We start from the raw sequence: 13,688 nt of genomic DNA, 5'->3' as shown, positions 1-13,688 counted from the left end.
ACACTGGACCCCATGATGTCTCATGGCACTATCTCAAACACAGACAAGGAAACCTCCTACCAAATACCACACATAGGACAAACCCACCACTCAGTTGATGAACAAATGCTCCTCTATGTGGAGCACTACTTGGAGGAAGCACTCAAAGCAGCAAGGGTACAGAATGTATTCTGGGTGGGGGATTTCACCATCCATTACTAAGAGTGGTCTCAGCAACATCACTACTGATTGAATTGGCCAAGTTTTAAAGGACAAAGCTGAGTTTGTGGTAGATGGTAAATTAATTAACTAGAAGGTAAAGCATTTTTGATCTCCTCCTCACCAGTCTGTCTATCCCAGATGTATTTGTTCATGACAATAGTGGTAGAACTGACCATCCCACTAGAGAAGGTGCAAAACTTGACCTACTCTTGGGAAATAAGGCAGGGCAGGTGACTGAGGTGTCAGTGGGGGAGCACTTTGGGGCCAGCGACCATAATTCTATTAGTTTTAAGATAGTGATGGAAAAGGATAGACCAGATCTAAAAGTAGAAGTTCTAAATTGGAGGAAGGCCAATTTTGACGGTATTAGGCAAGAACTTTCAAAAGCTATTTGGGCACAGATAAAAGGACGGAAAATGGGAAGCCTTCAGAAATGAGATAACGAGACTCCAGAGAAAGTATATTCCTGTTAGGATGAAAGGGAATGCTGGATGACTAAAGAAATTGAGGGTTTGGTTAAGAAAAAAAAGGAAGCATATGTCAGGTATAGATCGAGTGAATCCTTAGAAGACTATAAAGGCAGTAGGAGTATACTTAAGAGAGAAATCAAGATGGCAAAAAGGGAACATGAGATAGCTTTGACAAGTAGAGTTAAGGAGAATCCAAAGGGTTTTTACAAATACATTAAAGGACAAAAGGGTAACGAGGGAGAGAATAGGGCCCCTCAAAGATCAGCAAGGAGGCCTTTGTGTGAAGCTGCAGGAGATGTTGCAGATACTAAACGAGTATTTTGCATCAGTATTTACTGTGAAAAAGGACATGGAAGATATAGAATGTAGGGAAATAGATAGTGACATCTTGAAAAATGTCCATATTACAGAGAAGGAAGTGCTGGATGTCTTGAAATGCATGAAAGTGGATAAATCCCCAGGACCTGATCAGGTATAACCTAGAACTCTGTGGGAAGCTAGGTAAGTGATTGCTGAGTCTCTTACTGAGATATTTGTATCAACGATAGTCACAGGTGAGGTGCTGGAAGACTGGAGGTTGGCTAACGTGGTGCCACTATTTAAGAAAGGTGGTAAGGACAAGCCAGGGAACTAGAGACCAGTGAGCCTGACCTCGGTGGTGGGCAAGTTGTTGGAGGGAATCCTGAGGAACAGGATGTACATGTATTTGAAAAGGCAAGGACTGATCAGGAATAGTCAACATGGCTTTATGCGTGGAAAATCATGTCTCACAAACTTGATTGAGTTTTTTGAAGAAGTAACAAATAGGATTGATGAGGGCAGAGTAGTAGATGTGATCTATATGGACTTCAGTAAGGCATTTGACAAGGTTTCCCATGGGATATTGGTGAGCAAGGTTAGATCTCATGGAATACAAGGAGAACTAGCCATTTGGATACAGAACTGGCTCAAAGGCAGAAGACAGAGGGTGGTGATGGAGGGTTGTTTTTCAGACTGGAGGCCTGACCAGTGCAGTGTCACAAGGCTTGGTGCTGGGTCCACTATGTTTCATCATTTATATAAATGATTTGGATGGGAGCATAAGAGGTACAGTTAGTAAGCTTGCAGATGACACCAAAATTGGAGATGTAGTGGACAGCGAAGAAGGTTGCCTCAGATTACAACAGGATCTTGATCAGAAGGGCCAATGGGCTGAGAAGTGACATATGGAGTTTAATTTAGTTAAATGTGAAGTGTTGCATTTTGGGAAAACAAATCTTGGCAGGACTTATACACTTAATGGTAAGGTCCTACAGAGTGTTGCTGAACAAAGAGACCTTGCAGGTTCACAGCTCCTTGAAAGTGGAGTCGTAGGTAGATAGGATAGTGAAGAAGGCGTTTGGTATGCTTTCCTTTATTGGTCAGAGTATTGAGTACATGAGTTGGGAGGTCATGTTGGGGCTGTATAGAGCATTGGTTAGGCCATTGTTGGAATATTGCGTGCAATTCTGGTCTCCTTCCTATCGGAAAGATGTTGTGAAACTTGAAAGGGTTCAGAAAAGATTTACAAGGATGTTGTTAGGGTTGGAGGATTTGAGCTTTGGGAGAGGCTGAATAGGCTGGGGCTGTTTTCCCTGGAGCATCGGAGGCTGAGGGGTGACCTTATAGAGGTTTACAAAATCATGAGGGGCATGGATAGGATAAATAGACAAAGTCTTTTCCCTGGGGTTGGGGAGTCCAGAACTAGAGAGCATAGGTTTAGGGTGAGAAGGGAAAGATACAAAAGAGACCTAAGAGGCAACGTTTTCACTCAGAGGGTGGTACGTGTATGGAATGAGCTATCAGAGGAAGTGGTGGAGGCTAGTACAATTGCAACATTTAAAAGGCATCTGGATGGGTATATGAATAGGAAGGATTTGGAGCGATATTGCCCAGGTGCTGGCAGGTGGGACTGACTGGATTGGGATATCTGGTCGGCATGGACGAATTGGACCGAAAGGTCTGTTTCCGTGCTGTACATCTCTATGATTACGACTATCTCACAGTCTTTGGGGAGATGACTTCCCATCTTTACACGGAGAATATCATCCATCTTATGGTGTGGCACTATCTGCACGCTAAATGGGATAGATTTCAAACAGACCAAGAAACTCAACACTGAGCATCCATGAGGCATTGTGGGCCATCATCAATAGCAGTGTTGTATCAACACAACCTGCAACCTTATGACCTGGCATAATCATATACTCTACATAACCAGCGATCAACTCTGGTTCAATGAAAACTGCAGGAGGGCAAGCCAGGAACAGCACTGAGCATACCGAAAATTGAGTTAGCAGCTTGGTGAAGATTGCAACACTGGAATCTGTGCATGCCAAATGGCACTAGCAGCAAGTGAGAGAGAGAGGACTAGGTGATTCAATAACCTCCACAAATATCTTCATGCTCAATGATGGGGGAGCCAATCAGTGCAAAAAATAATGCTGAAGCATTTGCAACATTATCGTCAGCCAGAAGTGCCATGTGAATGATCCATTTCAGTCTCTTCCATACACCTCCAAAGATGCTAGTTTTCAGCAAATTCAATTTACTCCATGTGGTATCATGATACCTGGACACTACAAAGACCATTAGCTCTGATAGCATTCTGACAATAGGCCCGCAGACGTCTGCTCCAGGAATTGCTGCTCCCTTAGCCAAGCTGTTCTCGAATAGCTACAACACTGACACATATCCAGCAATGTGTAAAACTAGTCAGGTATTTCATGGACATAAGAAACAGACAAATCCAATACAGTGAAGTCATGGCCTGTAGTGACTATAACAAGGTCAGCCAGGTGCACCTCATAAAATATGAGCCCTGATTGGGGCTGTTCATCTGGTCCAATCAGGGAGCCTTGGCTGACAGATATAAATAGGAGTGTCAGGCATCCTGACACTCTGACAGCAGACTGAGACAGCTGGATCAGTATCAGGACCAGGACCAAAGGGTGACTTGATGACGGGATCCCAGTCTTGGTGGAGTTATTTCAATGGTCACAGGTAACGGGTCATTGTTTATCAGCAAGGAATTTGGATATTTCCTAAAGTCAAATGGCATTTGACATACAAGGATAGATCTATACCATCCATTGTCCAATGATCTGGTAGCCCAAAATTTGAAGACAAACTTAAAGAAATAGTCTACAGCTTCACTAGTTATCAAACTGTCGTGGTTCTTATTTGATTATAGGACTACCTCTCATGGAACTCTGGGGATTGCTCCAGCAGAGTTACTGATGTGGAGAAGACTTCACATTAGATTAAATATGATCTTCGTGGACTTGGGAGGGCGAGGGTGAAACTGCAACAGGAATACCAATGCTTGAATCAAGCAAGGGAACCTGCTTACTTTAGGGGACGAAGTTTGGTGTAAAGTCCATGGGTAAGAGGTCAGGTCAAACAGAGGTCAAGTCTAGTGACGTATAAAGTTCAGGTAGGTGCAAGGGTCCTGAACAAGCACATGGACCCTATGAAAGCTGCAACCTTGCAAATGGGTCAGGAACAAAATATGCCTGGCTCCTCAAAACAGTTAGAAATGCTGGGGGTACCCATGGGTTTACCCCCTCTGTCAAACATGAAGAAACCTTGAAATCTGAGATGGACATGATGGATGTCGCTGCTTTGCGGCCTGAAGAGAAGAATGAATTTCTTGTGAGATGCTTTAGGTGCAAGAGGTGAGCTATTGTGCATTACACGCTGCCCATATCCAAGGCAGAGTCAAAGAAACCTGACCTGGTGCTAAAACGCACCAGCTGGAGCTATAAGAGAAAAAGCCAGACTATCTCCTCGGACTTGGATGGGGAGGGATGTAGTGGTTGTAAAAACGTCAGCCAGGTGGACCCTATAAGAATATGACTTCCCCGATTGGTGCTGTTAATCTGGTCCAATCAGGCAGCTCTGGCTGACAAGATAAAAACAGATGTATACCGGGGTGGGCTGTCCTAGAGGTGGTCGAAAGGTGTGTCAGGGCGGACCGAGAACTGGAAGGGGCATGGGGTGGACCGAGAACCGGAAGGTGGGTAGGGGCGGGCTGCCTTAGAGTGGTCGGAAGGTGGGAGGGGCGGGGGCTTGCTGGGTCTGTATTGTCTGCACTTTTGTATGTAACGGTATTGTCTAATGTACAAATGTCATTGTCACTGTCTTGTCATATGTGGAACTGGGATTTGAGGTTTGTCCTCCTCTCCCTGTAAAATGGTTGAACGGTAGGGTTCGGGGCCTAGCTTTGCTGCTCGTCTCCCTTGTAAAATTGCTGTTTTTTGTGTACAGCTGTCAATGTTTTTTTTTGTAAATTGTTTTGTAATTTGTTTAATAAAATAAAATAAAAACAGATGTAGGGAAAAAAAAAAATAAAAACCGATGTATCAGACATCCTGACACTCAGAGCTGGCTCGAGGGAGCTGGATCAGTGTCAAGGACTTTCCACATGTAAATAAAGGGTGACTTGGTGTTTGGATACTGGCCTCTGTAAAGTTATTTCAGGGTCCACCAGCTCACATATTACAACACCTGGTCTGGCATCTCTAACCTTAATTACTTAATTCTTCGATTTTTAAAATTTCATACTGGTCTTTTTGTTTTTAGCCTGTCAATATTTTCCCTGTTTTGAACATAGAACAATACAGCATAGAACAGGCCCTTTGGCCTTCGATGTTGCGCCGACCTGTGAACTAATCTAAACTCACCCCCCTACATTATCCCATCATTGTCCATGTTGCTTATCCAAGGATTGTTTAAATCTAATGTGGCTGAATTAACTACATTGGCAGACAGGACATTCCACCCCTTACCACTCTGTGAGTAAAGAACCTGCCTCTGGCATCTGCCTGAAATCTATCACCCTCAATTTGTAGTTATGCCCCCTCATACAAGCTGATGTACAAAAAAAAAATAAAAACAGATGTATCAGACATCCTGGCACTCAGAGCTGGCTCTGAGGGAGCTGGATCAGTGTCAAGGACTTTCCACATGTAAATAAAAGGTGACTTGATGACGGGATACTAAGTTATTTCATGGCCCATCAGTCCACTCTTGATCATTAGTAAATGATAGAAGGAATCATCAAACAGTACTTCCTTTGTAATAACCTGCTCACTGATGCTCATTTTGGATTTCACTAAGGTCAGTCAGCTCTTGACCTCATTTCAGCATTGGTCCAAACATGGACAAAAAAGGGGAAGCAAGAGTAATTGCCCTTGATATCAAGGTCATATTTAACTGAATGTGACATGATTGGCAAAAATAGTGATTGGGAATGAGGAGGAATCCTTGCTGCTTGTGAGATCATACAAAGCACAAAGGAAGATGGCTGTGACTTTTGTGAAGCAGAGACACCCATGGGTCAGGTTCATAATTCTTTGAAGTTTACATCACATAGAGATAGGGTGGTTAAGGCAGCATTTAGCATGCTTACCTTTATTGCTCAGACTTCTGAGCATAGGTGTTGGGACATAGAGGCTGTACAGGACTTTGGTGAGGCCCCTTCTGGAGTACTGTGTCCAGTTTTGGTCACCGTGTTATAGGAAAAATATTATTAAGGTGGAGACGGTTCAGAAGAGATTTACCAGGATATTGCTGGGAATGGAGGGTTACGGAGAGAGGCTGGATAGGCTGGGACCCTTTTTTATCGGAAGGTAGGTGGTTGAGGGGTGACCTTATAGTGAACAAAGAAGAGCAAAGAACAATACTGCCCAGAAATAGGTTCTTCGGCCCTCCAAGCTTGTGCCAACACATTTTGCCCTTCCATACTGTCTTCACTTACAGGATCCGGATCTCTCGATTCCGTTCCTATTCACATATAGTCCAGGTGTTTCTTGAATGCTGTTATTGTGTCTGCTTCCACCACCACTTCTGGCAGTGCATTCCGGGCACTCACCACTCTGTGTGTAAAACCTGCCTCACACATCTCTTTTAAAACACCACCTCCACTCCCGCACCTTGAACGTGTGTCCCCTAGTAAGTGACCCCTCCACCCTGGGAAAAAGCCTTATACTTTCCACTCAATCCATGCCATTCACAATCTTTTAAATTTCTATCAGCTGTCCCTCAACCTCCTGCATCACAGAGAAAGCAAACCCAGTCTAGCCAACCTTTCTTCATAGCTAAAATCCCCCAAATCAGGCACATCATAGTAAATATTTTCTGTACCCTCTCCAAAGCATCCATATCCTTCTGGTAGTGAGGTCACCAAAACTGTCCACAATATTCCAATTTGGGCCTAATGAAAGTTCTATAAAGCTGCAACATAACTTGTCTATTCTTATACCCAATACCATTTCTATTGAAGACAAGCATGCCATAGGCCTATTCTACTACCTTATTTATCTGTTCTGCCACCTTCAATGATCTGTGGACCTGCACACCCAAATCCCTCTGCATATTAATATGTCTAAGGGCTCTGCTATTCACTGTATAATTTTCATCTGTACTTAACCTTTCAAAATGCATCAGCTCACATTTGGCCAGATTAAACTTCATTTGCCAAATTTCTGCCCATGTCTCCAACTGATCTATATCCTACTGTATTGTCTGACAGTCCTCCTCACTATCCGCAACTTCACCATACTTTGTATCATCTGCAAACTTACTTATTAGACTAGCTACCTTTTCCTCCAAGTCCTTTATGTAGACCACCAATAGCAGAGGTCCCTAGCACTGATCTCTGTGGAACACTGCTAGTCACAACCCTCCACTCTTAAAAGCATCCTTCCACCGCTATCCTGTCTCCTATAACTAAGCCAGTTCTGTATCCATCTTGTCAGTTTACCCCTGATACATACGACCTCACCTTTTGTACCAGCCTGTCATGAGGGACCTTGTCAGAGGTTTATAAAATCATGAGGAATACAGATAAGGTGAATGGCAGGTGCTTTTTTCCCTAGGGTGAGGGATTTCAAGACTAGGAGGCTTTATTTTTTAAGATGAGAGGAGAAAAAATTTAAAAAGACATGAAGAGTAATTGTTTTTTACAGAGTGGTTTCTGTGCAGAATGAACTTCCCGAGAGGGTAGTGGATGTGGGTACAGTTATAATGTTTGAGAGACATTTAGATAAGTACCTGAATAAGAAATGTGTGGAAGGAGTTGAGCCAAGCAGACAGGTGGGACCAAAGGGTCTGTTTCTGATCTGTATGACTCTTGCAGCTCCAGGATATCTCTGCAGGAATTCCTCTGTGTAGTGCCTGAGGCCCAACCATCTTCAGCTACTGCATTAATGACCTTTCCTATATCCTAAGGTCAGAAGTGGGAATGTTTGCTGATGACTGCATAATGTTCAGCACCATCTGCAACATATCAGAGACTGAGGCAGCCACTGGGCAATATCCAGGCTTAGGCTGACAAGTAGCAAATAATATTTGTGCCACACGAGTATCAGGCAATGGCTATGGCCAAAAAGAAATTAACCATCAATATGTGACATTCGATGCATTACCATCCCTGAATCTCCTAGTATCAACATTCAAGAGAATATTATTGACTAGAAATTGAACTGGACTAGCCACATAAATACTGTGGCTACAAATGCAGGACAGACACCAAGAATCCTGCTGACTCCTGTTTACCATCTATTTACAAGGCACAAGTCCAGAATCTAATAAATACTCTTTATTTGCCTGGATGCATGCAGTTCCAACAGCACTCGAGAAGCTTGACCAATGTAATATAGTAAGCGCATCAGCAAATATGTGCACAAATAGCCATGTTACCATTTTCTTCACTCAAAAGAGTTGTGAGACTTTGATTTTTTTTACCCTGAAGAGATGTAGATGCTCCCATTGTTGAATATATTTAAGACTGACATTGACAGATTCTTGGTCTCTTGGCAGGGTAGGAGGCAGAAGTTAAAGAAAATGAGGAGTGGGTGGGTAAGTACAGAATGCCAGAACAGGCTCAATGGGTCCTGATGAAAAGCTTATGCTTGAAAAGTCGACTCTCCTGCTCCTAGGATGCTGCCTGAACGGATGTGCTTTTCCAGCACCACACTTTCTGACTCTGATCTCCAGCATCTGCAGTCCTCACTTCCCCTCAATAGGTTGTATGGTCTGCTTCTATTATTACAGCTAAATCTTTCAGCAGTGCATTTAGGAAAAACCTATTCACGGGCAAAGAGTAGAAGTCTGAAATTCACTTCCATAAATGGTAATTGATCAATTGATCAATTTCAATCTGCGACGAAAGACATTTACTACCAAAGCTATTGAGAGATTTAGAACAAGGTAGATCTTGGCATTAATTTCAAGATATCAAGCGGAACTATGAGGTTGATCAGCTCAGTTGGCTAGATGGCTTTTATTTGTTTCAGAGAAATGCCCACTGTGAGGATTCAATTCTCATTTTGGCCAAGTAGACTTGGGACCTTTCTCCTCAACCTGCCCAGTGTTTGATGTGGAATGGTGCCCTTGAAGCTTTATAACAATTGTCTCCCTTTTGGACATAGTTAATTAGCCAGCTACCTAAGAAAAATTGATACCTAATTAGAATCTATTTTCACTGGTTAGGGAATTATAGAGGAGAAGACTTGTAAAAGTCTTAAAGGGTGAAGTTAGTAAACTCTTCTGCACACAAAAAGATGGTACAGGTTTTGAAATTTCTTTTGTAAATGATAGTTGCTGCTTGGTCAGCTGCTAATCTGAAATTTGCAAGTGACTGTTTTTAATGGATATTAATTGATATGGGGCAAAAGGAGACATATGGAGTTAGGTTATATAAACGAATTTAATGGTTGAACACATTTAAGTCTAAATTATTTATTCATATTTATATGAATGGAATGAAAATTGATGGGATCAAAGCTTTTCCCATTTATTTTCGCATGTACTGTAGAAATTAGTACAGCCACTCACCAGCAGGACGCTTGGTCAGGGTTAGACAATCAGCATGATACACCTTAGGACACCCTGGCTTCTTGCAGATCACTAGCTGCCCACCATCTCCACAGCGGAAACATTCTTCCTCATGTTCTCTTACTAATTCAGATTGCTGCCTTCTCTTCCTGGTAATAATGTGTCGCTTCTTTGTCTTCTTTTCATCTGTTGAGCTTTGTATGTTCTATAGATACAGTGAAAGAAAAAGCAAACCCATTTGTGTAATTTTCAAAAAGAATTTCATAAATCAGACCAGAAATAGCCTATATATCTTGAACACAAAACTTTGCAGAATCTCATTAAGCTACTGGTCCGTAAAATTTGAATTCATACATAAAATACTCAATAACCAAGCAAATGTCAGAAAATCATACAGGCTACTGTGTCTTTGCCAGTTATTTGGTTTACCTCATATCAAACAATTCAATTACAGAAACTACTAATGTTGAAATTTAGATTCTTACATAACCATTTTAGTGAGGTTTTGACTTTCTTAATTCTCTTTTATTAACAATCACAGGTAAGCAGGCTGGCTTACAGGGAGAGGATAGTGATGGCAGTCATTACGTAAAAAGCTCTGTACTCTTCCTCCATGCTCTGCCCATTTCCAAATTTATGAAATCTAGAGGAAGCATTGGATATCTCCATTGTTCTAAAGCCATTTTCCATTCCCAGAGCTATTTCACAGAGTAGGTTAAGGATGGTGATGGGTCAGAAACTCTGCAGGTAACACTGTTCAAGCCACGCGATGTTGTCAAATGCATCCTTTACTAGCCCCTTTACTTCAGAATGATTGGTGATAATTGCTTGCATTGCTAGAAATCACTGATAGGGGTGTTTTGAACAGTGACTGGTTAGAGAAGTGAGAGTTCTGCCTGGTTCAGTTGGAAGGAAGCCTGCTAAGAACCAACTGAGTTGGAGAGGACAAGCTGTCAAGCTGCTCTCTCTCCCTTCTCTGAAAATAAAATTCTTTTGTTTAGTTCAAGGTTCACTAAAAGTCTGATTGAAGAATATCTCAAAATTGTATTTCCTGAGTAACCATGCAGGTGACTTGAACGTGGCACATAAGAGCAATAGTAACATTGTTTACTTTATTCTTTTGTTTACATGAATTATATATTTTTTAAGGGGCTTTTGTTTGATAAAGCTAATGCGCACAGAGAAATCTGTTGGTTTTCTCTTTTCCTGAAGACAGTGTGTGTGTTAGAGAGATAAACAATTACACTTCTATTTTATTTACTGTATATGTTAACCAATTATTGAATCTTTAGTGAATACATTTTGTTTTGACAGTAAACTAATAATTGTGTTTATTAAGAAATCTGATGGACAGATCTTGTTCGAAGAACCTGATTTAGAGATGTTTAATTGGTAATCTTGGTAACTAGTAAAATTATTTTCTTTATGTTGTGACCATGAACATTGTGGGAATAGTTCAACGGTACATTCCTCTGACAAAACCACACAAAAATAAAAAAAAGCCTTTCCTTTTTGTTCTACCTCACATAAATATTAAATATGGGGGGGGGGTTTAAACTAACTCTGCAGGGGCATGGGAACCCAGACTGTAGCTTTAGGGTGCAGGACCTGGAGTGTAGGGAGGTTAGGAACATGGCATCAATTTCAAAGGAGGGTGCCTGTAAACAGGGAAGTGGCTTGAAGTGTGTATACTTCAATGCAAGAAGTATACGAAATAAGGTAGGTGAACTTGCAGCGTGGGTTGGTACCTGGGACTTCGATGTTGTGGCTATTACGGAGACATGGGTAGAACAGGGACAGGATTGGCTGTTGCAGGTTCCAGGGTTTAAATGTTTTAGTAGGGTCAGAGGTGGGGGTAAAAGAGGGGGAGGTGTGGCATTGCTTGTCAAAGATCGTATTACAGCTGTGGAAAGGACGATGGTTGAAGACTCGCCAACTGAGGTAGTTTGGGCTGAGGTTAGGAATAGGAAAGGTGAGCTCACCCTGTTAGGAGTTTTTTTTAGGCCTCCTAATAGTCCTAGAAACGTAGAAGAAAGGATTGCGAGGATGATTCAAGAGAAGAGTGGAAGTAATAGGGTGGTTGTTATGGGGGACTTTAACTTTCCTGATATTGATTGGGAAAGCTCTAGCTGAAGTTCGTTAGATGGGTCAGTGTTTGTCCAATGTGTGCAGGAGGGTTTCCTGACACAATATGTAGATAGGCCAACAAGAGGTGAGGCCATACTAGATTTGGTTCTGGGTAATGATCCAGGCCAGGTGTTAGAATTAGAGGTAGATGAGCACTTTGGGGACAGTGACTACAATTCAGTGACTTTTACTCTAGTGATGGAGAGGGATAATGTGCACTACAGGGCAAGAGTTATAGCTGGGGACAGGGAAATTATGATGCGGTGAGGCATGACTTAGGATGTGTGACTTGGAAAAGTAAGCTTCAAGGCAAGGGCGTAATTGATATGTGGAGCTTGTTCAAGGAGCAACTATTGAGTGTCCTTGCTAAGTATGTACCCATCAGGCAGGGAGGAAAGGGTCGTGTGAGGGAGCCGTGGTTTAATAAGGAATTGGAATCCCTTGTTAAATGGAAGAGGGCGGCCTATGTAAAGATGAGGCGTGAATGTTCAATTGGGGCGATTGAGAGTTATAAGGTAGCCAGGAAGGACCTGAAGAGAGAGCTGAGAGCAGCAAGGAGGGGACATGAAAGGTCCTTAGCTGGTAGGATTAGGGAAAACCCTAAGGCTTTCTATAGGTATGTCAGGAATAAAAGAATGACTAGGGTAGGAATAGGTCCAGTCAAGGATAGTAGTGGGAAGTTGCGTGTGGAGGCTGAAGAGATTGGGGAGACACTGAATGAATGCTTTTCGTCAGTATTCAATCAGGAACAGGACATTGTTGTCAATGTGAATACTGAGTCACAATTAAGTAGAATGGATGGCTTTGAGTTATGTAGAGAAGAGGTGTTGGAAATTCTAGAAAGGGTGAAAATAGATAAGTCCCCTGGGCCTGATGGCATTTATCCTAGGATTCTCTGGGAAGCAAGGGAGGAGATTGCAGAGCCATTGGCCTTGATTTTTATGTCCTTGTTGTCTACAGGAGTAGTCCCAGAAGATTGGAGGCTAGCAAATGTGGTTCCCTTGTTCAAGAAGGAGAGTAGGGATAACCCTAGTAACTATAGGCCGGTGAGTCTCACTTCTGTTGTGGGCAAAATCTTAGAGAGAATTGTAAGGGATAGGATTTATGAACATCTGGATAGGAATAATGTGATCTCATGGTTTTGTGAAGGGCAGGTCGTGCCTCACAAACCTTATTGAATTCTTTGAGAAGGTGACTAAGGAGGTGGACGAGGGGAAAGCGGTAGATGTGGTGTATATGGATTTTAGTAAGGCGTTTGATAAGGTTCCACATGGTAGACTACTGCAAAAAATACAGAGGTATGGCATTGAGGGTGAGTTGGAGGTTTGGATTAGGAGTTGGCTGGCTGGAAGAAGACAGAGGGTAGTAGTTGATGGCAAAGGTTCATCTTGGAGTGCCGTCACTAGCGGTGTTCCACAAGGATCTGTTTTGGGACCATTGCTGTTTGTCATTTTTATAAATGACCTGGAGGAGGGGTTAGAAGGTTGGGTGAGCAAGTTTGCGGATGATACGAAAGTCGGAGGAGTTGTAGACAGTGAGGAGGGATGTGGCAGGTTACAGCGGGATAGAGATAAGCTGCAGAACTGGGCAGAAAGGTGGCAAATGGAGTTCAATGTAGCTAAGTGTGAGGTGATTCACTTTGGTAAGGGTAACAAAAAGATGGGGTACTGGGCTAATGGTCGGATACTTGATAGTGTGGATGAGCAGAGGGATCTTGGTGTCCATGTACACCATTTGAAAGTTGCCACCCAGGTAAATAGTGCGGTGAAGAAGGCATATAGCGTACTGGCTTTTATTGGTAGAGGAATTGAGTTCCGGAGTACTGAGGTCATGTTGCAGTTGTATAAGACTCTGGTGCGGCCGTATCTGGAGTATTGTGTGCAGTTTTGGTCGCCATACTTTAGGAAGGATGTGGAGGCACTGGAACGGGTGCAGAGGAGGTTTACCAGGATGTTGCTTGGTATGGTAGAAAGATCGTATGAGGAAAGGCTGAGGCACTTGGGGTTGTTTTCATTGGAGAAAAGAAGGTTT

The 13,688-nt window shown here is 42.6% G+C and overlaps 1 protein-coding gene across 7 annotated transcripts in view; it reads right to left on the bottom strand.

Moving 5' to 3' along the window:
- LOC122556864 (histone-lysine N-methyltransferase, H3 lysine-36 specific-like) overlaps window positions 1–13,688 on the bottom strand; it is a 300,867-nt gene that overhangs the window by 71,897 nt on the left and 215,282 nt on the right. For all 7 annotated transcript variants that reach the window (XR_015759842.1, XR_015759841.1, XR_015759843.1 and 4 more), the window contains one exon: window positions 9,531–9,735. Coding sequence is in view for 4 of the 7 variants with exons in the window: in XM_087995531.1 (XP_087851657.1) it covers window positions 9,531–9,735 (205 nt within the window). In the remaining 3 variants the exon portion in view is untranslated. The remainder of the gene's footprint in view (window positions 1–9,530; window positions 9,736–13,688) is intronic.

Source organism: Chiloscyllium plagiosum, unplaced genomic scaffold (assembly GCF_037043375.1).
Source record: "Chiloscyllium plagiosum isolate Xiang-an unplaced genomic scaffold, Cpla_swu_hap1 HiC_scaffold_16, whole genome shotgun sequence".
Classification (NCBI taxonomy): Eukaryota; Metazoa; Chordata; class Chondrichthyes; order Orectolobiformes; family Hemiscylliidae; genus Chiloscyllium; species Chiloscyllium plagiosum.
Note: the sequence above shows the minus strand (reverse complement) of the source record. Positions and strands in the feature narration are given on the sequence as shown.